General features: G+C 42.6%; 1 protein-coding gene across 1 annotated transcript; it reads left to right on the top strand.

The window, feature by feature from the left end:
* Positions 1 to 12,056: 12,056 nt before the first annotated feature.
* Positions 12,057 to 26,830, top strand: LOC103723188 (polyadenylate-binding protein RBP47B'). Its single transcript, XM_008814024.4, has 8 exons — positions 12,057 to 12,376; positions 15,712 to 16,192; positions 20,070 to 20,146; positions 20,227 to 20,357; positions 22,368 to 22,464; positions 24,258 to 24,407; positions 26,218 to 26,318; positions 26,404 to 26,830. Exons 1-8 carry the CDS (start codon positions 12,161 to 12,163, stop codon positions 26,492 to 26,494), a joined length of 1,344 nt encoding a protein of 447 aa, XP_008812246.1. The 5' UTR covers positions 12,057 to 12,160; the 3' UTR covers positions 26,495 to 26,830.
* Positions 26,831 to 27,281: the final 451 nt, after the last annotated feature.

The following is a 27,281-nucleotide window of genomic DNA, read 5'->3' as shown; positions in this document are numbered from 1 at the left end:
GTTTCAGTTCAATACATCAATACTGTGCTTATGTTAGCAGATCCTTTGACCAAAGCAATAGCTCCGGGATTGCACAAGGAGCATGTTGGTCAAATGGGCCTTTTCTGTATAAATTAATTGATGTATTATTGTGCACATTTTAGATGGTTGTAAATCACATATATTATATTTTCTGCTTTAATGAATTCATATGGTTTATGCATACTATGGTAGCAGAAATTGTGACCAAAGAATGAATTTTATGAGAAGTTCATTCATAAGGGTTTGGTTATGATGGTTTAGTAATATAGTGATCATGGAAGGTTATACGCCGATCAAATAGGTGTTATTTCCGCCATGGTTCGTATTATTATTCTCAAAGTAATCAAACATAAAGCTTGCCCAAATTGATATCAGGATAGAAAGAACACGCGTATACAGATTATAAAATTCAAGTGCTAAGGATATTTCACTTATCAATATGGTCCGAATGGGAGAATGTTGGGATCCCGTCAAGTTGTGGCCCACATTGACAAATGGCGTCAATATGGTCCAAGTGGGAGAATGTTGGATCCCGTTTAATTAAACCCTGATCCCGTTTAATTAGAACCCACATCTTGACAAGTGTCCCTTGAATTTCGTAAATCTTGATAATCACAAGGGCATTACGGTATTTTCACAGCAGTGAAGAGTTACCTTGATGGGGGGTGACTCTTCACGGGTGTAACCACCTGCAGCGTTTGGTCCCTGGAGAGGGCTATAAATAGCCTGTTAGACCCCTTCTCAAAACACGCATTAAGTGCTCTCTCTCCAGAAGATTACTCGCTAACCTTTGTTCAGATCACCGGTGATCGAGGCTGCGCACGCATTTCAAAGCCCAGAGCGCAATTAAAGATGGATTTAGCGAATCAAGGTATGATTTATAATTCATTAAGTTAATCAATTCCATCACTTATATCACTAAAATTTGTTAGATCAATTAGATCAAGGGAACGTATGGCACCAAGCTCCACCATTTATCATCAACATATATGAAAAATTAGAGATAGTGAATAGTTACAGTGGAAAGGTGAGGTCACACAACATCATCTAAGGATATTCATTAGCCTATGGATAGAAAAGGAATAGGGAAGCAAATTTGTGTAATATGGATTGAAGTTGGGCCAAAGGATCGTCATCTTTAATTGTTCAATGACTTAGGATTATGAGATTTATGTTTTTACTGTTATTATCAACTCCTAGATAAAGCCTTCTAGAGTGCTTTTATTGTTTAGGGTTCAACTAGAAATTAAAATAATATTTTTCAAAAGAACCTATTAAAATGACAACTACCTTTTAAAGGCATTATTTAACCAGCACAAGTATCTATACTACATGCACGAATGCTCTTTACAAGACAAGTATATGTCACATTTTCATGTCAAATAAGTTTAATTAATTTTGTTAATGGTATCATTCTTGCACAATTCATAAGCAGCATGTGCTTTTTTAAGGCTTATTTTTGCTTTTGACAATTTTCTATATTTTCTAGTAGTTTACAATTAATAATTAGAGATGATGACACTACATGCATATTGTTGCTGGTGGTCCAAACCGAGAACGATTGGCACTGCGGTGTGAACGGGGTTCCGTCTGAGTTGCCTTGGTTGGTGTTGATCACGCTCCACCTTCCACCGGGGAAACCTGCAAGCAAGCCTCGCACCACCACTAGGGTAGTGGGGGCCCTCCGACGATCAAGTCAGAGGAGATTGGAGGAGAAGGAAAGACGATAGTAGCAAGTAAGAGGATGCTCTGGAAGGTATTGCTTACCTCCCCCCTTCTCCCCCCAGCCGCATATTTACCAGGCTGGGGGGTCCTTCTGGGGGGTTGGTCATCGTGTGGCACGATGGAGTTGCCACTGACATGGCCGTTACAGGGCGTCGTGGGGCAGCGCTGGGTACGGCCATGACAGGGCGTAGTGGAGCTCCGCTTTGTACGGCTGTTACAGGAGATCGTGGAGCAGCGCCGGATACGACCGTTGCAGGGAGTAGTGGAGCAGAGGGTCGCGGCGTGCTTCGGGGGAACAGCCTGTCGTTGTCGAGAGATTGCCGACTCGGGGTCGGATTGCTGGATCAAGGGGCAGCCGACTCGGAGTCGGGCTGCGAAGCCGAAGATATCCGACTCGGGGTCGGACTGCTGGATCAAGGGGCAGCCGACTCGGGGTCGGGCTGCGAAGCCGAAGATATCCGACTCGGGGTCGGACTGCTGGATCAAGGGGCAGCCGACTCGGGGTCGGGCTGCGAAGCCGAAGATATCCGACTCGGGGTCGGACTGCTGGATCAAGGGGCAGCCGACTTGGGGTCGGGCTGCGAGGCCGAAGATATCCGACTCGGGGTCGGGTTACTGGATCAAGGGGCAGCTGTAGTCTTCTTGGGCGCGCGTGCCGGTCACGTGGGGCATGGTGGCTGAGTTCCCCCGTAACAGTAGCCCCCCACTTCCGAGCCTGGAACCAGAAGGGGAACGGGTGAAGGAAGTGATGCTTCGAGATTGCCGCCATCCCTCGGAGAGGCGCGCGCGCTTCGAGCTCCCCGCCTTCTTTATGGCGTATGGCGGTTGTTGCTGACCTGGCAGTCTGAGGATTTCGGCGGACATCCTTCCTTAATGGCGTCGATTCGCCTTTGGGGCGCGAGCGACCCTTCGGCAGCCAGGCGTCCTCTGGCGTCACCCACCTTTCCGCCTATTTAACCGGGGGTCCTCCTCCGTCCGCCTTTCTCTTTACAGACATCTTCGAGTTTCTCCTTTGCGCTGCCGTCATTGCCGTCGGACTGTTCGCTTGCTCCTCCTTTGACGCTCTCGGAGCCGTTCTTCCTTCTCTTCCGGTGAGTTGCCCCATTCTTCAATTTAGGGTTCTCCATACTTTCTCCTTTTGTATTAGTGTACTCCAGTCGTTCCGGTCCTTTCCCCCTTCTTGACCCCGTCCTGACCGTAGATTCATTGGCCATTAGGGATGGGCGAAGTGAGAGCAGACCGCATTAAGTCGGAGCTGGCCTCCGAAGACTTAGATGGATTCGTGGCTCGGTACCACCTTCCCGAAGCCTGCAACGTTACGCTCCCGGGGCCTGAGGAGAGGATGTCCCATCCTCCTCCAGGGAAGGTCGCCATCAATGAGGGCATCCTCCAGGCCGGGTTCCGCTTCCCCCCTTCAGACTTAGTCGTGCAGGTGCTCCGGGGTTTAAGAGTGGCGCCGACGCAACTGGTGCCGAACTCATGGCGCGCCCTGACGGCCTTCCAGGTTCTCTGCCGCATGCACGAGGTTCCCGCCACCCTGAATGTCTTTTGGGAATGCTACGGCCTGAGCGGCCACCCCCAGGACAAAGGGTGGTGGTGCTTTGCGTCGCGGCGAGGGTGCGGCCTCGTCAAGGAGGCTCCTTCCTCCATTCACGGCTGGAAGGGGCGTTTCTTTTTCGTTGACGCAGATCCCTCTTGGGGAATCAGGGCAACCTGGGAGACGCCGATGAAGTCCCCGATCGGCCTATCGAGGTTGTCGAGGGAGGAATCCGGTGGCGTCGCCGTCTTGAAGGGGTTGGTTGCCGAGGGCCGGCTCCCCCCGGTGGCTCGCCTTATTTCCGAGGATACCTTGGTGAACGTCGGTCTGAGCTCGGTCCCCGCTGACCGTGAGCCCGCCACCATTTCTTTTTTAGCTCCTTTCTCCTCTTTCGTCTCGTTCTTTCCTTCAGTTTCTCAGCCTCCGACCACCTCGTCCTTTTTGCAGAGATCGACGACGTCATGCGGTCGGACAAGGCAACGGCTGTTGGTAGGTCGTCCCTGCTGGAAGCAGTCCGGAGGAAGAAACGAGCTCCTCCGAGTGGGGCCCCACCGGCGAAGAAGTCCCGCCGGCAGGCGACTCCGACGCCGACAGACGAGTCCGAACCCACCGATCAAGGGGACGCCGCGGGCTCGGACCGGCAGTTGACGCTGTCTCAGCCCTCCGATGCCGAGACTACCGTTTCTCCGGAGGCATCACCCGGGCGCGCCCGAGATGGACGGGTCGGACGTGATCGGTCCCCAGCCCAGCCTTCGACTCGGTCGGCTCCGGATGATACGAGGAGGGACGCGCCGAGGCCCCGGCCGAGCAGGACCCTGTCAATTCCAGGGGCGGTCCCCGCCCCGAGCATGGTCAGCATGACTCTTCCCCAAGCGATGGGTAAGGGTAAGGCTGCAGAACCACCGTCCGACTCCGGGGAGAAGTCGGGGTCGGCCTTCACTTTCGCCGGCGCCCGAAACCTCATCGAGACGGTGCTGCTGGAGAAGGACCGCAGGCAGGTCCGGGAGATGAGGGTCCCTGACGTTGGGGCTGCCAGCTGCGTCTGTCTCATGTCGGTGAGTGTTCTTTTGGTCGCTTTCATCATTTATAGGCTCTGTTGATCCCCGCCTGACGCCCTCGTTTTTCCTATCTCTTAGCTCGCCCAGTACATGATCCGCCTGGAGGAGTGCTACGAGGAACAGACGAGGCTTCTGGCGAGGGCCGAGAGCCAACTGAAGGCAGTAGAGGAGGGAGGTCAGGCTGCGGCGGGGAGGACGACCAGGGACCTCGAGACGAGGCTCCAGGTGGCCGAAGAGCGGGCACTCGGCTTCGCCACCCTCGAGAAGCAACTGTTGGAGGCTCAGGAGCAACTCAAGGTTGCCTCGGGTCTCGAGGGCGAGATCAAGAAGGCGGAGGAGCGGGCCGAGAAGCAGTCCCGGAAGGCTACCGACTACCGGGAGAGGTGGGAGAAGGCCCAGCGGTCAGCCGACAACGCCCGCAACCGAACCCGGTCTCTTGAAGCCAAGCTGGGCGAATTGGAGTCGGCCTTGGAGAAGTCCCGCGCGAGCGACCAGGAGCTTCATTCGCGCCTGGAGGAGGCTGAGGCTGCTCGCATCACTGCCGAGGCGAAGCACAAGGAGGCCCAGGCTGATCTGCTGAGGGTCTCCTCCGAGGCGGATGACCGGATTGTGGCGAAGGTCTTGGAGGCAAAAGCTCAGATTATGGAGCGAGCAGAGGCGACGCTGGCCGAGAAGAGTGCGGAGATCGGGCGTCAGGCGGTACAGGTTTATCGTCAGTCCGCCGAGTTCACCCGTGACATGTCGGGGGCGGTACAGGCCTATCGTCAGTCTGACGAGTTTGTCCGTGATATGTCGGACGCGGGGTCCGACTCCTTTGTCTTAGGCTTCGAGGAAGGCCTGGCAAGGGTGTCGATTCTGCCCGAGGCTCCTGAGGGGCCGGGTCGGCCGGACGCGGGTCTGCGGGGGGACGTCGGTCGTTCACATATCGACCGAGACGCCCTCGGCGGATGAGAGCCTCGATCTCGTCCCGAAGCTGGAAGCAGTCTTCGGTGTCGTGGCCGTGGTCCCGGTGGTACTCACAGTATGCCCGAGAGGGCCTCCTCCCAGGGATCTTCTTCATCTGTCTCGGGACCGGGAGGTCCTCCCGCCCCTTGATCTCCATGAGGATCTGGGCCCGGGGAGTCAGGAGAGGAGTGTACCGGTTGAAACGTCGGGGCGGAGAACGATGGCGTGGGGCACCGTGGTTCCTCGCCGGCGACGGGCTTCTGCGCCGACGCTGGGGCGTCGGGCTCCTCCTCTGGGGTGCCTCTTTTCGCCTTTTCTTCCCGAGCTTTGGAGGGATCTCAGCGGCCTCCTTGCTCCGGTGGGCGGCCGCTTCCTCGGCGTCCGCATACTGGTTCGCCCGGGACAACAGCTCCGGGAAGCTCCGCGGCAGGCGTTTGTCCAGGGAGAAGGTGAGTCTGCTCTTTCAGAAGCCATGCTTCAGGGCTGAAAGAGCCACCTCCTGGCTCAGGTTCCGGACTTCAAGCGTAGCCTTGTTGAAGCGGGTAAGATAATCCCGCAAGCTTTCTCCCTCGTTTTGCCGGACATCGAAGAGGGAGTCGGAGACCAGTCGCCGCCGGCTACTGACGGCGAAATGGGTGATGAAGAGGCGAGTAAATTGGTCGAAGGACTGGATTGAGTTAGCCTCCAGGCCGGCGAACCACGCCCTTGCCGGGCCACGGAGGGTCGCCGGGAAGGCCTTGCAGAGGAGAGGATCTGATGCTCCGTGGAGGAGCATAAGGGTCCTGAAACTCTCGACGTGATCCCGCGGGTCCGCTGCCCCGTCATAGGGCTCGATCGCCGGCATTTTGAACCCCGGCGGATTTGGGGTCCGCAGGATCCTCGAGGCAAGCGCCGGCTGGGAGGAGATCTCCGAGTCGGCGAAGGGATCTTTGGAGTGGCCCTTCAGGACCTTGAGTTGTCTGTGGAGATCGTCCACCCGCCGGTCCAGGGAGCGCGACCGGTGGGTGGGAGACAAGGAGCGGCGCGAGGGGGACCGACTGGAGTGCGGGCTCCTCGAGGACTGGGGGGTCTGGGAACGCGCCCGGGTCCGCCTCTCGTACCCCGCGCAGCTCCGATGAGAAGGTCCCGGCAGAACGGACCGTGCTCGAGAATCTTCCTCGCGCCGGCGCTCCTCCCCATGGGAGAGGAAGGAGCGCGGGTTGAGGAGGACAGGTGAGCGCTCAGGGAGCAGCGGCTCCTGGGCCCGCTGCGGCGCTCGAGACATCACACCCTGCAGGTTCTGCACTGCCTCCGCGAGGATGCGAACCTGCTGGGCTAACTGGTCGAACCGAGCGGCTTCGACCATCTGAATGGGAGGTGGGGCGGTGGAATGTTGCTGAGAGTGTGTTGGAGATGCGGCTGCCTCCCGGCCGGAGGCGCGAGAGGCCCCGCGACCGGAAGCATTGGAAGCTCCACGACCACCTCGCCGTGCCATTACGATCGTTCTGAGATTCGGGCCCTTCCTCTAGCGCCAACTGTTGCTGGTGGTCCAAACCGAGAACGATTGGCACTGCGGTGTGAACGGGGTTCCGTCTGAGTTGCCTTGGTTGGTGTTGATCACGCTCCACCTTCCACCGAAAAACCTGCAAGCAAGCCTCGCACCACCACTGGGGTAGTGGGGCCCTCCGACGATCAAGTCAGAGGAGATTGGAGGAGAAGGAAAGACGATAGTAGCAAGTAAGAGGATGCTCTGGAAGGTATTGCTTACCTCCCCCCTTCTCCCCCCAGCCGCATATATACCAGGCTGGGGGGTCCTTCTGGGGGGTTGGTCATCGTGTGGCACGATGGAGTTGCCACTGACATGGCCGTTACAGGGCGTCGTGGGGCAGCGCTGGGTACGGCCATGACAGGGCGTAGTGGAGCTCCGCTTTGTACGGCTGTTACAGGAGATCGTGGAGCAGCGCCGGATACGACCGTTGCAGGGAGTAGTGGAGCAGAGGGTCGCGGCGTGCTTCGGGGGAACAGCCTGTCGTTGTCGAGAGATTGCCGACTCGGGGTCGGATTGCTGGATCAAGGGGCAGCCGACTCGGGGTCGGGCTGCGAAGCCGAAGATATCCGACTCGGGGTCGGACTGCTGGATCAAGGGGCAGCCGTCTCGGGGTCGGGCTGCGAAGCCGAAGATATCCGACTCGGGGTCGGACTGCTGGATCAAGGGGCAGCCGACTTGGGGTCGGGCTGCGAGGCCGAAGATATCCGACTCGGGGTCGGGTTACTGGATCAAGGGGCAGCTGTAGTCTTCTTGGGCGCGCGTGCCGGTCACGTGGGGCATGGTGGCTGAGTTCCCCCGTAACACATATATACTACATATTGCTTCTAGAGCTTTAAGTTAATTGAAATGTAAGCTTTACTTCCCCATAGATTGATTTTTGTTGATTCCTTCTATGGCTTATTTCAGCGTTGCATATAGATTTGGGTCAAGTTGAGAACCAGGCCAAACTTACATTGTTGGATTGGTTTCATCCAGGTTCCTAATAGGATAGTGTTGGTTTTGGTTCCAACTTTTAGAAATATGATCATATTGGTTTGGGCTTGGGTTAAGGGATTGAGTGAATTGCAACAAACCTACCTGCTCTGTATAGACACATATGCGCAGATATATAAAGTTAGTTTATAAGAATATATTAATATTCATTGTATAATATGTGGTTGATTTTCATAGTTTCTACACACAGGGTTTTAGTTAAATATTGTTTCTTGTAATAGAATATTTATCTTTTGTGGTCGTAACCCGCATCATGTTATACTCCACACTTATCAATATTTTTAATTTTTATTATTTTGAGATACCTTTCAATATATATGTTATATATTGCCTTTTGTAATTCAATTTATATTATTAATTTATTTTGTTGGATAAATTGAATATTTTATTTACTATTTTCTAAACTGAAACAATGAATAAATGGGCAGCCCTAGTTTGTTTAAGTTGGACTTATGGCTAGAATTTCCGAGCTTTTTCAAAACCTAACATTGTAAATCCACTACTTTTGTATGTCAAGCTCCCATTATATTTATTGGTCTTGTGATCAATTTCTCATAATGTTGGCTATAGTTTGTTTTATGTTAGAATTCTTGCTTATTTTCAACCCTTCCTCTATCCAAGAAGCTTATAACTCTTCTCGAGAATTTGATTTATATTGCTAATTTTACTATCGTGCTAATTTAGGTACCTAGAAAGGCGTGCATAAAGATGCTACTACCTACTTGGTCTCTATGCATCTATTGGTAGAGGCAATAGGATAGCTGAAGTTTAATCCATCTTTATACAATATATTAAACTATTTAATTGATTAATGTCTTTGTAACCTCATGCATCATATTAACTATACTATTTTCTCTAGGATTTTCTTTTACCTAGATTCTTTAGTGTGGAAATTGGAGTAATGGTTTCTTGTTCGCATTGTTTGAATTATTTTTTCACCCAATTTTGGACTATTTATAATGTTAAAATTCAATAACTTTTGCCAACCAAGAATAATGTTTTTTTAAAGTAATAACAATATAGAAAGAGATTTATAGGAAGAAAAAAATCCATACGGTAAAATTTAGCATGCAAATCCTTCTTTTTCTAACATTAAAATGTCTTTTGAATTTTCTTCCAATCCTCCTTACCAATTATGGCATGTAATTACAAAAGAGTCACTTCTAGTGCACTCAATAATTTGATATTTTCTTGGGATCTATATGGAGCCTGATTGTTGATTGATTATTGCTTTAAATAAATTCTTAATCATTGGAGGGTTTGTGAAAGGTGATAAATTTATCTAATATGAGTGAGTAGCAAGTAGGACCCTACTTATCTATAACAACTAGAATGTGGAGAGGATTTTTAAGTTGCCTAATTAGAATGGGAGAATAATTATTTTCAAATGTAAGAATAACGATTACTAATAATAAGGATCCTAGCATGTCTAACTCATCAAATTGAGTGACATTTAATGGTATTTGAAGATATTTCCCCTTATGCAATCATGGAGATGGATTGGAGGAACTTTTGTTATAATGGCTGCAAGGTTTCTCCTTAGTTCAAGCATAAACATTATGGTTGCCAACAAGTTTACATTCTCAAGATAGCTATTTTATTATAAAATACATGCATGAAATTTAAGGATCAGGGGTCTTTATGTGCACAGGCACATGTGTGTCTCAAGAAATTCTAATTTTCAAAATGGCAATCAACTTAAGAGCTGAGAGTTAAATTAATAAAAATAATACACGGGATGCAAGGAATATGACTCCTCCCTCAATAATGAGGGAAGTCCTTCGCATGGTTGTCACCAAACGAAAAGAGTTAGCAAAAAGGCTTTTCTCAAGTACTGCTTTTACCTTAGAGGCACAGAAATGATGTTGGATGCTAAATAGTTCTCCTTTGAAGTTGGATATCACCTACAGACTTGGTAACAACTCCACTTTATGGTAGACAAATCAATGAACAGTGCAAAGGTGTCTCTTGCAACATTTAGATATTTTCCTAATTAGCTTTCAAATCTAAGATTGTAGCTAAAATATATGCAAAAGGCCTTAGAAAATATTACAATAACAATGACAATAATAATATGCTATATCAATCATAGAAAAAAATAATATGTTGTAATTATGGATTAAATAATATTGTTATGAGTACTTAAAGCCACAATGGGCAACCATAATGTCAAGCAATAGTCTATTGATATTTGAAGTACCACTAAGCATCTTTTGAGAGAACATAATATTATATAAGTATATAATGTTTATAATATGATTATTGTATTTAAAAAATGATATTCTAACAAATTTGCATGCAGCGCCAATATTTTTTTTTGCAAAATTGGTTTTTAAAAAGAAAATTCCATTTAAGAGTTTGCGTTGATCCATTGCCGGTTTACATGCATCAACTATTACTATATGTGCATTAGTTTGAAACGTGGAATATAAAACATCAAATTAAAACTAATCTTATTGTATCCAAAAAACATCAAATTAATACTTTTGCGAGGTCTCTACATATGCTTTGAGCATTTAGTATGTATGAACCAAACATCCCTTGTATTAAAATATTTTACAAAAATATAAATGTTGAATCCTCATAGAGCATTTGCAAATTGGAGATGCTTGGAAAAGGACAGTGACATTTTTATTTTTCCAAATTTGATGACAATTGTAACTTTGATTGTAGATGGTAGGTTCTTTTGATTATGCTGATTGTGTGCTAGAAAAATGGCACCTACAGTTGAAGGAGGCAATAACAAGGGAATGGTCAGAAAGAAGGGGCAATCATAGGAGGACCAGCATTCCCCCAAGCTGTTGGAAATATTGTTCCAGTGTTCCAGATGCTATTGTTTTAAAGAACTTATAGCTAGAACTTGTTCAAAAGTTCTTTCTTATTACTTTTATGCCACTCTATTTAGCATTGGTTTTCAAAAACCTAATTATTGTTTATTTTTTAATAAAACTTCTCAACATATAAACAATGGAAAAGCTTGAAGAAACATCAAATTAGAACTAGAGTATTTTAGCGAAAGCACTTACAATATTGCTATAAAAATATAACATTAAAGCAAAAATGACAAAAAAGAAAGCAACAAAAACCTAGAAGCTAAAATACGCTATAGAAGGGGTATACTGGTTGTACAAGACAATGGTTATGCTTTGTTGGCGCATCATATAAGCGGGTATTATACTAGCCATGGATTGGTATGCCTGTATATATCGAGAATTGAGGCTTCGGTAAATCAAGCAACACAGAGTATACATTTATTTTGAAAAGAACCTTAACAACATAAAAATTGCATTAACATAGAGGCAAGAGTAGTAGATCAGAAAAAGCAACATATACTTCAACAAAATGTGAATATAACATGAATTTGATGCTAAGTAATTGTGAAATGCGAACAACAGAAGCTATATTCTCTTTTTTTGGGTTACAAAGAGTGTGAATAAATACTACAAATGAAGGAATGAAACACCTACAGCATTTGCTCGAAGAAAATGTGCTACAGAATGAGGGCATTCCTCACTCCAAAACGATTCTTGCTGAAAAGAAGAGACAACATTGGCAAAATAGTCCGCTGTCTAATTAGCCTCTCCAAGTACATGAGAACATGAGCAATACCACAACCCAGAACATAGCATTCAGATACTTCTCAAAGCCGTGTGCGTTGAAGGGTCATGTCTTTTGATCCAAGAAATCAGAGTGATTAAATCACCTTCTGGAACAATTTTGTTATCTTGCATATGGTCAACTGTACAACCAAAGCCATATTCGCTAGATTATAAATAACCCTAAATGGAATGGGGAAGCCACTGAGTCTGGTGGAGCTAGAAACGGCATCGGGCTCCCTTTTTTTTTTTTTTTTTGTTTTTTTAATTTTTAAATAGAAGTATCATACATAACGTGAGCGGATACAACCAAAAAAATTAAAAAACAATACATCACGGATAGCACTAGGCAACTTTGCCTCTTCCACCCATAAGTGATCCTTCGAGTGGTTGGCGATAAAAGAAGTCGCCCAATCCGTAGCCTTATTAGCCTCTTTAAACACATGCTTCGCAATGGGATTGGGCTTAAGCTTTGGGCCTGCGTCGGGCCCAAACCCCAACCAAGATTTTCAGGCCGGGCCCAAAGTTGGCTCCTATAGTAAATAAAATTTAGTTGTAATGTTTAATAAAGTTATTTTTATGCTTATATGTCTGCCAATAAAATTGTTTTTATGTCTATATTTCTGAAATTTATAAGTTTGATATTAAAAGAGGTTTATGGGAACCGTACGATTTTCACCTAAGGCTTTTATTTGAAGAGGCGGCCGAGGGAGCCTTTGATCGGAGGAGCCGAACGAAGCCCGTCGTTTGGGGCGTCATGGATCCCTCTCACCAGCAGCACCAGTGGATGCAAGCTCACCACCACCACCAGGCCTGGACCACCGCCGCGCCGCCCACCACCGCCGCCACCTCCTCCTCCCATGGCTACCACCAGCCCACCTCCCTTGAAGAGGTCCGAACCCTCTGGATCGGCGACCTCCAGTACTGGGTCGACGAGAGCTACCTCCACAGCTGCTTCGCCCACACCGGAGAGGTCACTTCTCTTTCATACCCACCCATTCATCTCTAGGGTTTTATCATATTTTTTTTTTTTTGATGGATTTTCAGGCTTAGAGTTTCCAATAGGGTTTTTGAAACAATTGATGAACCTTAATTAAAAGGAAGACCCAGGAGAATAGAATTTGGGCAACCGATCATCGAAATTTGTTCAGAAAACTGTCTAATTGAAAAGCGAAAGGCAGTGCATCTTAGCATATTAGTTGCATATCTTTTTCCAGACTTGTTTCTATGTTCACGAAGGCAAGTAAATAATGTCTGTGGCCAAAGATGTTGAAGCTAATTGAAAAAAAAATCCTTCTTGATGTGTCTGTGGTTCCGTTAATTCTGCATCAACTTTATGCAATTCATTCATAGTGTCAAAATCATGTTAACTAAGGTTTCAAAAAGTGACCTTGATACAGCATGGCATCCAAGTGTTATGCGGCTACCTACGAGGTTCATATTTTTTTTTATGAAAAAGGATATGAGATGTAAACAACAATGTTAAGAGGTCAAAGAATAGAAAAAATATAAATGACAAATAAGATAAAAATAAGGAATAATCTAGAGGAGTTGGATCGCCAATATCTGGGACTCCATGCCATGAATAACATGGTTAATATACAACTACTAATGCTCGCAAAACTATTTGTGGATGAACCAATACATCCATGGTTACATGTCTTTTGATTTTTTTTTGGTGAGTAAGCAAACAGGTTAAGGTGGCTGTAGTGGGATGGAAAATAAACTTGGGGCCAACAACTATTGTCATGGGAAGGGACTTCTTATTTTGGGAGTTCTCTTCATCGAGGTTATAGGTAATGAGGCATCTGAGATATATAGGTTACTAGCTTAATTAACAAAAATCTTGGGAGTTGCTCATTTCCTTGAGTTAAATGTCTTTTGACTTACGTAAGAACAAGTAAAACTTTTAGCTCAGTGATTCAAATTTATGAAGCCTTAAACGAGCTGACATATATAGCATCATATATGGCCCAAGTGGATTTGGAACTATTTAAAAGCATTCATTTGAGCAAAGTTCTACTATAGGCTTGCAATCTAGTTAGGGCAAGCTAGATATATTGCTTGCCTAGTTCGTGCTATGCTGATTTTTTCAAACATTGTTATCCTCCAAAATTAGATATTAATAATGTCAATTAGGATTAAAATACGTAGTCTCAATACTGGACTGCGAATTGGTGGGGGACTAGTATGTTACGATATTGGTTCCATACCAAATAGTACCTATGTGTGTACTAGTATACAAAAAAACCCCTCTCTCTGTTTCTTCTCTCCACCCTCTCTTTCTCCTCTTTTATATTGCTTATAAGTGAAACATAGGGAGAAAAGGGTGCAACAACGTCTTTCTCTCACAATTATTGAGGGTGAGGGGTTACTTGGGCTAGAACTAGGTCTTTATTGGGCTAAACCACCCAAAGCTGCTCATTTCTGAGAGGTTTGAGATTGATTAGCACAAGTTCGGGCTCCTTTTCATTCCAAGATGACAAACTATTCTAGTTCATTTTTGGTATGGTACAATATCGATCAAACTGGGTAGTTTGTAGGGGTGCGAATGTGTCGGGTAGGACCGGGTCATGAGTGACCCTGCCTGACCCGGTTTCTTATTTTGGTTCTAATGTTAGACCTAGATCTAACCCAATAGAAGATTGGGTCAGATCAGGTCAGGTCCACGACTAAATTTTTGACCCAATGAGTCATTCAAGTTGGGTCAGGTCCATGTATACTCGGTCCCAACCCAAAAATTTGGGTTCAAATCGGATCTACATTGGGTTCAAGTCAGATCAGATCACACATATGTAGTTCTAAAGTGAAAGAGTTAAATTTGGACAAAAAAAAATTCTAGTTTCATCATAAAATATGAGCATCTCTTTGCAAGTATGTTATGACACATTTAGCATGATAATTTTTTTCAAACAAGGCTTAGAAGATAATTGAAAAGAGTTCCAAATGTTGAGCATTCCTTATGGATTATACGAGTTATTATGTTTAAAGATATCAATTTAGAATGAATAGAATGCCAAGTTAGTCACAGTATCAATTTACAATCTAAAAGTTAAACTTTTCATCCAAGGATATCACTCAGCTATCTAGTTTGCCACAACATCTCATATGTCATGTGAATAAAATCAAATCAAGAAGCTTGGTTTGGTGGGATGATGACACCATTTATTTCAAACTAATTAATCGATGATGAATGCCACCATTATATGGAGCTAATCTCTAATCGGGACTTTGAGAGACCCAAATTAGATCCATATAACGATGGGGTTGGGTTGGCTTGGGTCAGAACTCAATAAATCCAAATCTGACCCAAAATGTGGAATAGATCCGAATTTGGAATCTGGGCTGACCCCATGGGTCCTTAAATCGGGTCCAAATTGGGTCTAAGTGGGTTGGGTTGGGTCAAGTCCTGGGTCAACCCAACTTTTGCAGCCTTAGCAGTTCGGTCTGGTATCATATACTATGGTTAGGATAAATTTTGTATCCTTTAAAGCAAATACATTAGTCAACCTCATTTAAAAACTAAGTTGAAAGTGAAAAGTATGTAAATGACCTAAAAGTACATGGCAATTTATAAAAACAAGTTTCAAAAGAAGATCAACTCTCTCTCTCTCTCTCTCTCTATCTATCTATCTATGCACACACACACGTACACATATGCATGCATGTATGCATGCCTGAAATTTTGGAAGAGGTGAAATACAATCACATATTTTTTCTATATCATAGAGAAAAAATGAATAAAGGCAGACATTTGCACCCATTGCTCATCTGCTGCATGGGAAACCTATATAAGTCCTAACCATTGGGATCTCATGAATAGCTGCATTATAGAACATTTGGAACATCACTATTTGTCCAGTCCAGAAGACGGTCGTTTTATTATTCTTGGTGCCACTACAAAGGTTGTAGGTGCAGATGCAACCTTTCTATGTGCAAATCAATTGCTTCTACTTGTGTTGTGGTCAGTCATCACTCCTGCAATTGCTCCAAAACATCTGCCAACATATGTGGGAAATAAGGATGGGGTCATTTAAGATATAGCAAATTATATTTTGGAATTTTATCTTCTTCCTGTCTGTTACACTATTCAGTCATAGATGGAAGTTTTAAGTCTAAGTACATATGGTTTATGTACTTGTCTCATTTAAGCCCATCTTGCTTTGCAAACCTTCATGAAATTTGGTGTTTAATTTTTACTTGCAATATTTAATTTTTACTGGCAATATTCTTTTAACTGTAATCTACCACAGCTTGCACTTGTAGATTATAGACATAGCTTATGAAAGAGTGTTCTCATGAAAACAGGTAGTATCGGTAAAAGTCATACGCAACAAGATTACAGGGCACCCTGAAGGCTATGGATTTGTAGAGTTTGTTTCTCATGCAGCTGCTGAAAGAATTTTGCAGACGTATAATGGATCACAAATGCCTGGAACTGAACAGGCTTTTAGGCTGAATTGGGCCTCTTTTGGTCTTGGAGAAAGGCGGGATGCAGGGCCTGATCATTCCATTTTTGTAGGGGACTTAGCGCCTGATGTCACGGATTACTTATTACAAGAGACTTTTCGTGTTCAGTATCCATCAGTTAGAGGGGCCAAGGTTGTTACTGATCCAAATACTGGGCGTTCAAAGGGATATGGTTTTGTCAAATTTGCTGATGAGTCAGAAAGAAATCGTGCAATGACTGAAATGAATGGAGTGTATTGCTCAACTAGGCCTATGCGTATTAGTGCAGCAACACCTAAAAAAACCACTGGGATTCAGCAACAGTATCCAGTTGCCAAAGGTAATGATCGTTTAATGCAGAAAGCACACACATACGAATGTTATTCTTTTAACACTTTATATCTAAGTAATGCTGTACCATACATGGAAGCCTGTGATGGAAGTGGCTTTCAGAAGTTCATGGAGTCTTCAAATTTTTTCCAATCAGAAGCTGCCACATCAGAGCATAAGATAATTATGCATGACACTGTTTGTGGGCAGAATATTGTGTATGATAATTTGCTTGCCATCAGGGCCATTGTTAATTATGACTATTAGTTAATTCTACTCATGCCTTTTCTGTGATTGGCATGCATGACACATCTGATTTTCAGCTTATCGTTCCCATTATGAATTGATCTCATTCTTTCTCGTGCAATCACAATGGTTTTGTACTACATTATCATTCTTTATTTCCTCCATAAGCCTCACAATACTGTTTGTTTTGCTTTGCTTTGGTTTTTGTCTCAAAGTCATAATATGTATAGTACTATAAATGCACTACCTATTAAATTGTGATCTATGACAAACTCAAATGGATGCTCAGATAGGTTTTGGATATGGTATGACTGATAGAGAAATGGAAGTGGGCTGGATTTATAAAAGAGCCAGCATGCTGACTAGTATTACTAGCTGGAGTTCATGTCACTCCTCATGTAATCCAGTTTATGCATCTGTTCAACATATCATGGCCTGTGAAGTATAGGACTGAGGATCATATAGCCCTGTAAATCTGCGAGAAGCAGCAAGGTGCCTCATAGGCTTAGTTGTACGTGGATTCACAGAATATGGAGTCCAATAAGGATCTTTGTACATAATCTATTTGTATTCTTAATTACTGTTACAAATAAGTTCAGTTCTGTTCTTTCTCAAATATGCACTTAAATTATGGGCATGGTCTATATCAAAACCAAACATTGCATTGAACTAATTAATTATCTATCTGCTTGCTCTTGAAACCTTATTTCTCTGTCTCCTTTCCTGTCTTGTGGTAGCCTTTCTTTGAGTACCTCTATCCCTTCATGTTCTCTAGTCTTTTTTTTCAAGCTATTATTAATTTGTCAAAACATTGCTCAAATTTTCTACTTTCCAGAATGTTGTATGTAATTCTTGCAAACATCTGAAAGAATTACAAATCAATTTACCTGCAGAAAAATTGTGTTTATTTCTAACAACTTGGATCCAAAATCAGATCATTGCAGCCTACAAAGCCCATGCCAAATAGCCAAACTATAGACATTATAGTTTGAGACTTTGAGTCATTGACAAATCAATTTACTCATAGAAACTGTGTTTATTTCTAACAACTTGGATCTAAAAATTTGAACACTATAAGCCACAAAGCTGAACCCAAATGGCCAAACTATAGACATTACACTTTGAGTCATCACTTAGGTCAAGCGCAGAAAACCATCCATTCTTGATTACCCTATGGGTTTTCACTTCTGAATTAGGCTGAACCATACTTTTTCCTCCAGATGCTAGGACTTTGCACTTCTGATATGTAGCAGGAAGTTGGAGATGCTATAAAGACAGGTGCATGTTAGAGCCTCTTGTGTGTAATTCGTATTCTATGGATGTCTTATTCTAGCACGAGCTTGTTCTATGTTGGCTGTGGAGTCAGTTCTAGTATACAGTATTTGGTTTATGGCCTTGGAGTGACCAATTTATTAATGAGGCAACAATGATCCTGGTTGTTTGATATGAATTGGTAGCGTTCATCCATGTTGTGCATAGCCAAGGGACGATTGATGAGCTTTCTGGACTTTAGCTTTTTTTTTCCTCCGCTTGCATGGTTACGTAGTTAATATTTTCCTTTGCTAAACTTCCGGCACATATTTCTTTCAGATGCTTTTATATATTATTTTACATTAATTTGGTGAATGCTATACTTGACAGATCTAATTTTTGAGGACATGTTGGTTATACGATACATGTAGTGGTATTCATTGTTTTCGTAGTCACTGATTATAAAGATATTAAATTTGAGGGCCATTTTTTGGGTTATTGCATTCATAGTTCTATGAAATCATGGTGTAAGCTCTCTCCTAAGCCCTCACCATCAATTTAGGCTCTTTAAAGATTTTTCTTAGCCATTTCCCTATTCTAGATACCATGATGTATGCCCACCATCATCATATTAGCTCATTGGTGGGAGCAAAAATGCAACTTGTTCAATTAATATGTGCATTAGGGTCATGAGATACAGGTTGACTTCAGTTTATTCTGAAAAACTGCAGGGCCAGACCAAGTTTGAGCTGGTTGAGGCCCAATATCTAAACAAAATTTCTAGGCTTAAGCCAGGCTTGTCCTGGGGCCTAAAAAACTAGATCCCGTGCCCGACCTGACGGTAAATGGTAGGGTCAGGGCTTGATCCAACTAGTTTGGAACTTGATTGAATTTGACTTGGCCTAACTGGACTGAACTAGGAAGGGAGGAGAGGAAGAGGAGGTGATGGAGGAGGAGGCTAGCTAGTGGGTGAGGGGCAAGAAAGAGGATGCCGGTCATTGAGGTGAGGATAGAGAGGAGGAGGAAACTGGTTAGGGGGAGGAGGGCTAGAGGGTGAGAGAAGGAAGTCAACTGGGGGAGGAGAGAGTGGAGGATGGTAGTGGGGAAGAGAGAGATTGAGAGAGGAGGAGGCTTGAAAGGAGGGCGGTGAGAGAGAGGGAGGGGGAGATGGATGAGGCGCATAATGGAGAGGGCATCATCAGCTAAGAGGGCAGGGAGGTCTAGAGTTTTCTTCCATCCCCTATTTCCTTTTTTATTTTTAAAATATAAATGTTATGCTTGTATATGTACATGTTCACTTATATAAATATAACATATAAAATTTTTGGGCCAAGCTAAAAAATCGCAACTTCAGTCTAAGCTTGAAAAATCTAGGCCTTTTATTTGGGCATTGGATCTAAGCTGAAATCCCGAAATCCCTTCTTCTTTCTTCCACATTTTTGGGTTGAAAAAAAAAGGAAAGTTGAGGCAAAGAAGGTACATGGGGCCTTCTTTACCTCCCTCTCAATGATTTAAGCGGGAGAGGGGGCCGAACCACCCTAAATCGAGTTGAACTGGATGGTTCAGTTTGGTTCAAGATATCGCTCAGTTGGAGCCTAAACTGAGTGGTTTGGGCTCCATCCCAAAACAAAGCCATGTACGTTCCCTATTTAGGGGCAGTACGGTTAGGTACGGTGGTAGGGAATTCCATCCTTTGTGCAATGATTGCTAATTTTCTTTTTTGGGTCCTGCCGCATGACCTGAAAAGTAGATTTTTGGATATGTTTTCCTTTACTTCCCAATTTGAGTATTTATTAGGCATACACTTGATCTGTGATCTGCATGAAGTAGGGGAACTGTTAGAGATTTTGGTGAAATACATTGCATCCTCATTTTGCACCATATCGGCATCCATGATGAGTCAAAAGAAAGACATACACATGGAGGAAACAGTGGCAGGTCTTGGAAGGGAACAAAGGAGAATTGGGAGGAGTCATTTTTATATATAGTTGACTGATTAAATAAATTAAAATAAAGGAGGCCCTTGAGGGAGCTGCAAGTCCTCAAGTCTCTAGAAACTGGGAACCTTTAAGTTGGGGAAAAAAGTAAAGGGAAAAATGGTGGGGTTCAGTTGAAGGGATGTGGGGTCTAGGTGGAGGTATCTGGGTGGTTGGAGACTCATCCCCAAGAGTACCAATTATATAGATGAGTCTGTTGTACCTTAAGGATGCATTATATTAACTATTAACTATTAAGTATATCTAACAGTTGCGCTGCATTAGTGGATTATTATCCTGCAAAGGTTTGCTTTTGATATACATGACATTAGTTAGCAAACATGATGGCAAAGCTTTGTTGCCTGTTTCTGAATGAATTTATAACTCTGCCGTGCTCATACTTAATTTTGGCAGCTATCTATCCGGCACCAACTTATGCAACACCACAGCTACCACCAGCTCCACTGGACAATGATATCACAAACACAAATGTAAGTGCACACTTATCATCTTTGGCTACATATGCACCTTTTCTTGTGGGATATCCTTTTACATGTCTTCTTTGTTGCAGATATTTGTTGGTGGACTGGACCCTAATGTCACAGAGGAAGAACTGAAGCAGATCTTTGCACAATTTGGAGAGCTTATCTACGTTAAGATTCCAGCTGCAAAAGGATGTGGCTTTGTACAGTTTAGCGCCAGGTACGTTGGAAACTAGAAGATCCCTTTCTTTCTCTTTGTTGCCAGGTGGTACTAGCAAAAAAAAATAAATATTGTGATGATGATTTTCTTGTTCTTAATGTCTGCTTGATACCTTGAGTGTTGAACTGTTGATTCTTGTTGCAAGGCTTATGATATATATCTTGAGAAAGGTGACTCATTTATCCTTTTCCTAAGGAACGTTATGGTCAAAGTTTGAATGGCTGCTTATCGAGCAGCTTATTTTAATGTTTTACAAATTGACGTAGATGGCTTCCAAGTTTAAAGGAAAATCACTGATCTTTTAATTAATCTTTAAAGTACTCTTCTGTTGCTCCTTGGAGGACAGGTTGAATCATCCCTCCTCAAGGTGGCTGCGACACCCTCCCCTCCCTCAGCACTAGCCATCCTCTCCTGCTATTCCATATGCCACTTCTGCCATCCAATTGCAGCAATCTTGGCTGAAACTCTTCTTTGAACCTCTCTGGATTGATGCGCAGCGAGGGTGGTGAGAGGAATCTGGGGATTGGTGGAGAAGAAGGGAGATGAAAAGGAGAACAATGAAGGAGAAAACACCATTGAAGATTGATGTACGGGAGATCATCAAGAAAATATGAATGGTGATTATGTCACCTGGTTCTTCTCCCCTCATTGAATCATTGTTGCCTGCCAGTTCATTAGCAGCACAGACACAAGAAAAAACATGCCCCCTTCCCTTTCAGCAACCAATATATTGCTAATAAAAGACAAAAAAACTCCATGTTCTCTCATTCTATGAAGTCCAGGGAATAATATTCTTAGCCTTCTATAATCACCCTTCTCATATCACAATGAGAACAAATATCTAAGAAAATACATTATGTGAGACAATACATAATGTAAGGCAATACATAACATAAAATAGGTGTAGAACAAGTCACTCAAAGCACCCTTAAACAGTCTGGTTGACTTGGTAACATTGCAGAGGCATTAAAAAAATAAACCTGTTTATTATAGTTCATTTAGATGGGAAGGAGTACATAAATTCTTATATGGGCTGGTGAAGTATCATTTGAAGGAATATGGGGTCATTGTACATCAAAAGTTGTTTCAACATCTTTCAATGTGTGAGGACAGGCAAATCTATTTTTAGGTTCTTGCTTCCACTTTCTAAGAAGTGTGAAGTAGAAAATGGACTTCAAGATGATATGGGCTGGTTGCTGATCTACCTGGCTTACCATAGGTGGAGTAGGGTGACTAGGGCGCTACTACACTGTGAGCCTAGCACAGAAGGGGACACAGAAGGATGGCAGCGGAGGGGTCCGAGCAACCCCTTTGCGGCATAGGTGGGTGAGCATGCGATGGTGGAAGATGAGCTCCACTATGAACTAGGTGGTTTCGTCTGCCTAGTAGAAGACTTTACTAAGTGATGGAGCAACCGAGAAAGAAGGGAGAGCCTGAGGGCTGCCGGTGGCAAAGAAAAGGAAGCTGGAGGGGCCGGTGCTGACAAAAGGCAGGGCACTGCTGCTTTGGTGCAGGGTGCTCATTCTCTTGTCTCTGTGGTGATAGTAAAAGAACTGTTGAAGTATTGAATAAAAATATGTCTTACTTTCTCTTTTCTACAGATGTATTGATGCCTATTTGCATAATATTAAATTAAGCTGCTTTGGAGACAATTATTTTAGCTTTGGCAGTAGCAATAGCCTTAGCTCAAATAATGTAAATGCTGTATTCCTTTTAGTACCTGCCTTTTATTTTAGAATCCAAGTCCAAATTACTGACGTATGTTCAATTGGTAAGCTAGTGGTACGTCATAATAGACACAATTGCCGGCTTTAACATATTTTGCATAGTTCTCTTATGTCAGGCTTCAAAGGCATTATTCTCTCGCTTCTTGCTCTCTAGGTCTACTGTTACAATTTTTTATCTTTTAATTGGTTAGGTATTACTGGCATAGGGAAACTTCGATGGATCCTTAAGAGGTTTGTACATCTTACATCGTTTAACCTGCTTCTGATTATCTGTACTTTATAGACCATCTGCTGAAGAGGCAATACAAAGGCTTCAGGGAACCATGATAGGTCAACAAATTGTTAAGCTTTCATGGGGTAGGAGTCCTGCAAATAAGCAGGTATGGAACTTAATCTGTGGTTGCTGAATTTGGTTTTTTCATGCTGCTGAAGAATTGTTTGGTTTGTCTATCTGCTACCTTTTGCAATTGGTATCTCTAAGCCCCACAATGCTAAACAAGAAAACCCATGACAACAACTTAGGCAACTTGTCTCATTTTCATATTATTATCACTTGTTAGCAGTGGAAATTACAAAAATTTAAGTGATGATATCCCTGGAAATGTAGGGGTTAGCTAGAAGGGATTGCACTCAAGATATGTTAAATTCTATGTTGCATAGATTCTTCTATTGCATTCTGACACTTGGATTTATTCACCAGACTTAATGATTCCCGGAAACCAACAATCTTGAAAACTAACATGTAAAATTGTATGAGCATCCTCCCTTTATTTACTATAGTACGTTAAAACTTTTTGTTGAACATGCAGAGAATCTTAGCTTTGTTTTGCTCTGTCATATTTGTTGCACTATTTTCTTGATGGGAAATTGAATTGAATGATGTACTATGTTGTGTATATAACCATTTACCAGCCTTACTTTTTTTGTCATATAAAGTTAATTGACACCTTGTATTGGTGTTTTAATCTGACAACCGTTTAATGTGCATAAAAAACTTTAGTTGTTGATTTGCATCCTTGAATACGTTGTAGCTAGATTGAGTGTCATGGCTGGGGGCCGTTGAGGCAATCACAATTTTTTTATCCCCAAAGATGCATGATGTGTAAATCTAAATAAGTAGGACTTCTTTGGTTGTCAATCTGATTGATGTGGCAAGTGGAAGCCTCTCAGAAACTGCAAAACATGATATCTTGGATGTCACTGAAAATCTTAGAAATTATTAGTAAGCTGTGTTAAACTTAATGGAAAATAGAAAACATTAAAATAAAAATAAGCTGAAAGCATGCAATTTACCTAAAAAGATTAAAATGACTTGTCCTTTGAAGTTACTTGTTTAAATTTGTTTGAAGAAATTCCTAGTTAAAGAACAATAAAAAAACCCGAGATGGGAGGCTTTTCAAAGTGCGAATTCCATCTGGGTTCCATCCTTACTTACTGATTATATTCTTTATTGTGGAATGATTGATGAATCTACTGAGTAGAGTACAAAAAATGATTCTGACCTGTTTATTGTTCTAGAATCAGTGGAAGAAACAAATGTAACTTCACGTTGCTTTTGGTTGTTTGAGAAAACATAAGTGGAAATAACTTTCGGCACCATAGATAGTTCCAGAATCATATGCCTCCTGTTTGGAAATCAGTTGCAAATCATGCCAAGGATAGTTTGGGTCATGTATTCAGAAATTATTTTGGTGATTCTTACCTACACCTTCCACACAGTGATTATAGTGTCAGCTTGTTGTAGTGGTAACTTGAGGGAATTGTACTGAATATGGTTGGTGTCAAAAAAGATACAGAATCAAGATATGGGGATTTATGGAATATCATATTATAGGGTTCATATCCTATGAATACCTATTAATGAGTTTGACATTCATTCAGCCCCCTGAACTTTTTTGTAGACTATAAATAGAAATCAGGTGCGCCTATTAATTCTTATTTTAAGTTTCACTTTATTTTTCTTCTATCATAAACAATGGCTACAGGAAAATGTTAATGTTTTTCATCTTCATGTTTTCAAAGTGCAATGCTGAATCACATTCAGAATGAGAAATCGAGTCTATATACTTGTTTAGTACCATCTATACGATTCCGAAATCCCTTTCTAGAGTAGCATTGTGGAGTTGAGTTCAATCTCTGTCATGTTTTTATTTTCTTACCAACCATTATGCAGGACCCATCGGTTGCATGGCAAGCAGATCCTAGTCAATGGGCTGGAGCTTATTATGGTTATGGTTATGATGCATACACATATGGGGCTGCTCAAGATCCATCTTTATATGCCTATGGTGCTTATGCTGGATATGGACAGTATCCTCAACAGGCAAGAATTTAGTTGACTGTAGAATTGAATGTTCACTTCTGTATATATGTGGCCACTTTTTTTCCCCTTATCACGTTGCTAGGATTTTCTTACAGATGCTGTGTTTGAACATCTTATTTGATATTCATTTGGTATACTTAGATGTTCTCCAAAGCAAGGCATGTAGTACTGGTATTGGACTGCATACTGGTAGTAGACCGGTATGGTATGATATTGGTTTCATATTAGATTATATCGAACCATACAGTGCACCAAAAATAAATATATTTTCTATTTTTTCTTGTTGAGGTTTTTAATCTTCCTTTATCTAGTTTTGAGTGGAAAATAAGGTTTTATGATTTCCTCATATTTTTTCAATTTTTTACATTTATGAGATGTAATAGAAAAAATAAAAAGAAAAAGGAAGAGGCCCCTACCTGGATCAGACCTGCGCACCCTTGCACTCTCTCCATCTCTTTTTCCTCTCCTCCTCTCTTACCTTGAATAGAGGGAGAAAAGCTCCTTTTCCCCCTAATTATTGATGCCTTGGGGCCTTTACTAGACCAAACACAGGAAACCGAGCTGTTTTGGGTGGTTCGGCCCGGTAAGGATTGGTTCACACTTCACACCAAATTAGGCAAATCATACCATACTGCCCGGACTGGTGATTTGGTACAATATTGTTTATCATGTTTCAAAAACCCTCTAGTTGTGTAGCTATTTTTTGAAAAGTTACATCCTTATAGTTCAAGTGAAAATGAAACGATATGCTAATAAAATGCAAAAGCATTCTTGTCGAATGGTCATAGAAGAATAAAATGAGTAAATATCTGATACCATATCAGAATGTTTTGAACACTCCCACTAGGAGTCTTTTGATGCCTTTACCATAGAATAGTGCTTCATTCTTGTTCTAAGGTATTACACCAACATATGACCTTTTCGCCTCTCTCTTCTATGCAAGTCATTCATGTGATGCAAGTCATTCATGTGATACAAGTCCGAGGATCAGATTTGATAGGGGCATGTTCAAGTTGATCTATAAAAGGGAATTAGTTTTCGTTTGTGATGTTTTTAAGTTGGAAATGCTGAACTGGTGCCAAGTCTGTGATGAACATTAAAAGGGGACTGATCTAAGGAAGAGAAACAAAGAGATATAAAATGAATTGGTATGTGAATCTGGATAAATTAAAGTAATAAATTCTGGGATCAAATCAGTTTTGTATAATCCTTGTAATATTAGCTCCAGTAGATCTCATCCTTAATACTGGAGCAAGTTTAATTTGCAGAAGTTTAGATTCATCATAGGATTAAGAGTGTGTTATAGCTTTCCAAGTTTAGGCTCAGAAAATTGTCCAGGGTTGGCAATTATTTCAGTTGTCTTTTCATGATCATTGATTGCATTCTAGAATTCCTATGTACCACATTACAGCGTCAAGAATCTGTAATTGCTTAAAATTTTGATGTTCAAATAAAGCAGTGACTCTTTAGATTGGTTGAGAGTGCAGAAGGAGAAAGTGTGGAGACTAAAATCTTGAGGCCAACTTGTGCAACTCGAGGAGATAGAATGTCTTGTAAATAAAGAGGATTCTTTAGTGGCTTTGCTTGGGATACTGGAAAAATGATGAAAATATCTAACAACAAAGGCTAGGAACTTAGGGAGTAAGGGATGGCGGCAAATCCTTTTCTTACATGTTGATTAGGTTAAATAAATACCTACTTAACAAATTTCAATGGGTAGAAGCCTATTTCATGCAGGTTTGTGGTGCCTACATTTTGGATTTGCTTTGCTTGCCCACTTTAACATTTTTGGCTTTTTTCCTGCTTTCAGGTGGAAGGTGTTCCAGATATGACATCCATGGTAGGTGCAGTCCCAAATGTGGAGCAAAGGGAGGACACCTATGATCCACTAGCCATACCAGATGTCGACAAGTAAGTTCTTCATCAGTCTATGCTCGCAATCGTTTTTTAGGATATTTGTTTTTGTTCATGGCTGATAGCATTTTTATAATATTAGGTTAAACACTGCATACCTAGCTGTCCATGGAAATGCTATGTTGGGAAGGCCCTTGTGGTTGAAGACCTCAGCTCTGTCCCAGCTGGTTTAGCTTCAGATACTAGCTGCCATATCAGTGCTGTCTGTCAATACTGGAATCTTAAGAGTCAGGGTTCGTCTAATGCTAACTGGATTAATTTGAACCAGGCAGCTCGGTGAAGATAAATGGACAAGGTAGGGGGCTTATCATATCTGTCAGCTCTTGCATCTGTTTGTTTCCCTTTTGTAGATTACACACTGAAAATAGCTGCAGAGACAAATTAGTTTTGCTGTCAAGTGGAAGGAAAATTTCACATTGTTGAATCTGGATTTTGGTTTATATGGATTAAGGAAGGTTGTATATTTCTGCAATTCTAAATTTTAATATTTTTCGTTTGGTTTCTATTTCTGCAATTGACTTAGTTTCATTTCTTCTTGTGAGAGATTGACTAACTGCTGAAATGGTGAGACCTGAATGCTGACAGATTAATACTCACCACCGAGCTCTATATATTTCACCTCCAATTATCTGGCAGCCAGCTAGGAAATGTCTTTTTAACTTGTTGTAGGTTGCTTAGGCTTTTCTAACTCATGCAGCTATTTATTTATTTATTTATTTTTTATTTTTTTGCATCGGTGTTAACTGTTAATGGGTCATTGATTAGCATAATGGTAGATCCGTTATCCCAAGGTAAAGGCCAGGTCTTCAGGTCCTACTAGTGGATGATGGAGCAAACAGGACATTACTCTTTTTCTCTGTTTCACTTCTCAGACACTGATCAAATGAGTTCCACTACAAGCCAAGATACGTCGTACTAGCCTGAATTAAGCAGTACAGGACGTATTGTACCAGTTCGGTA

This window comes from Phoenix dactylifera, chromosome 13 (genome assembly GCF_009389715.1).
Source record: "Phoenix dactylifera cultivar Barhee BC4 chromosome 13, palm_55x_up_171113_PBpolish2nd_filt_p, whole genome shotgun sequence".
Taxonomy (NCBI): domain Eukaryota; kingdom Viridiplantae; phylum Streptophyta; class Magnoliopsida; order Arecales; family Arecaceae; genus Phoenix; species Phoenix dactylifera.
The sequence above is the reverse complement of the archived record's forward strand: the minus strand, read 5'-3'. Positions and strand labels throughout refer to the sequence as shown.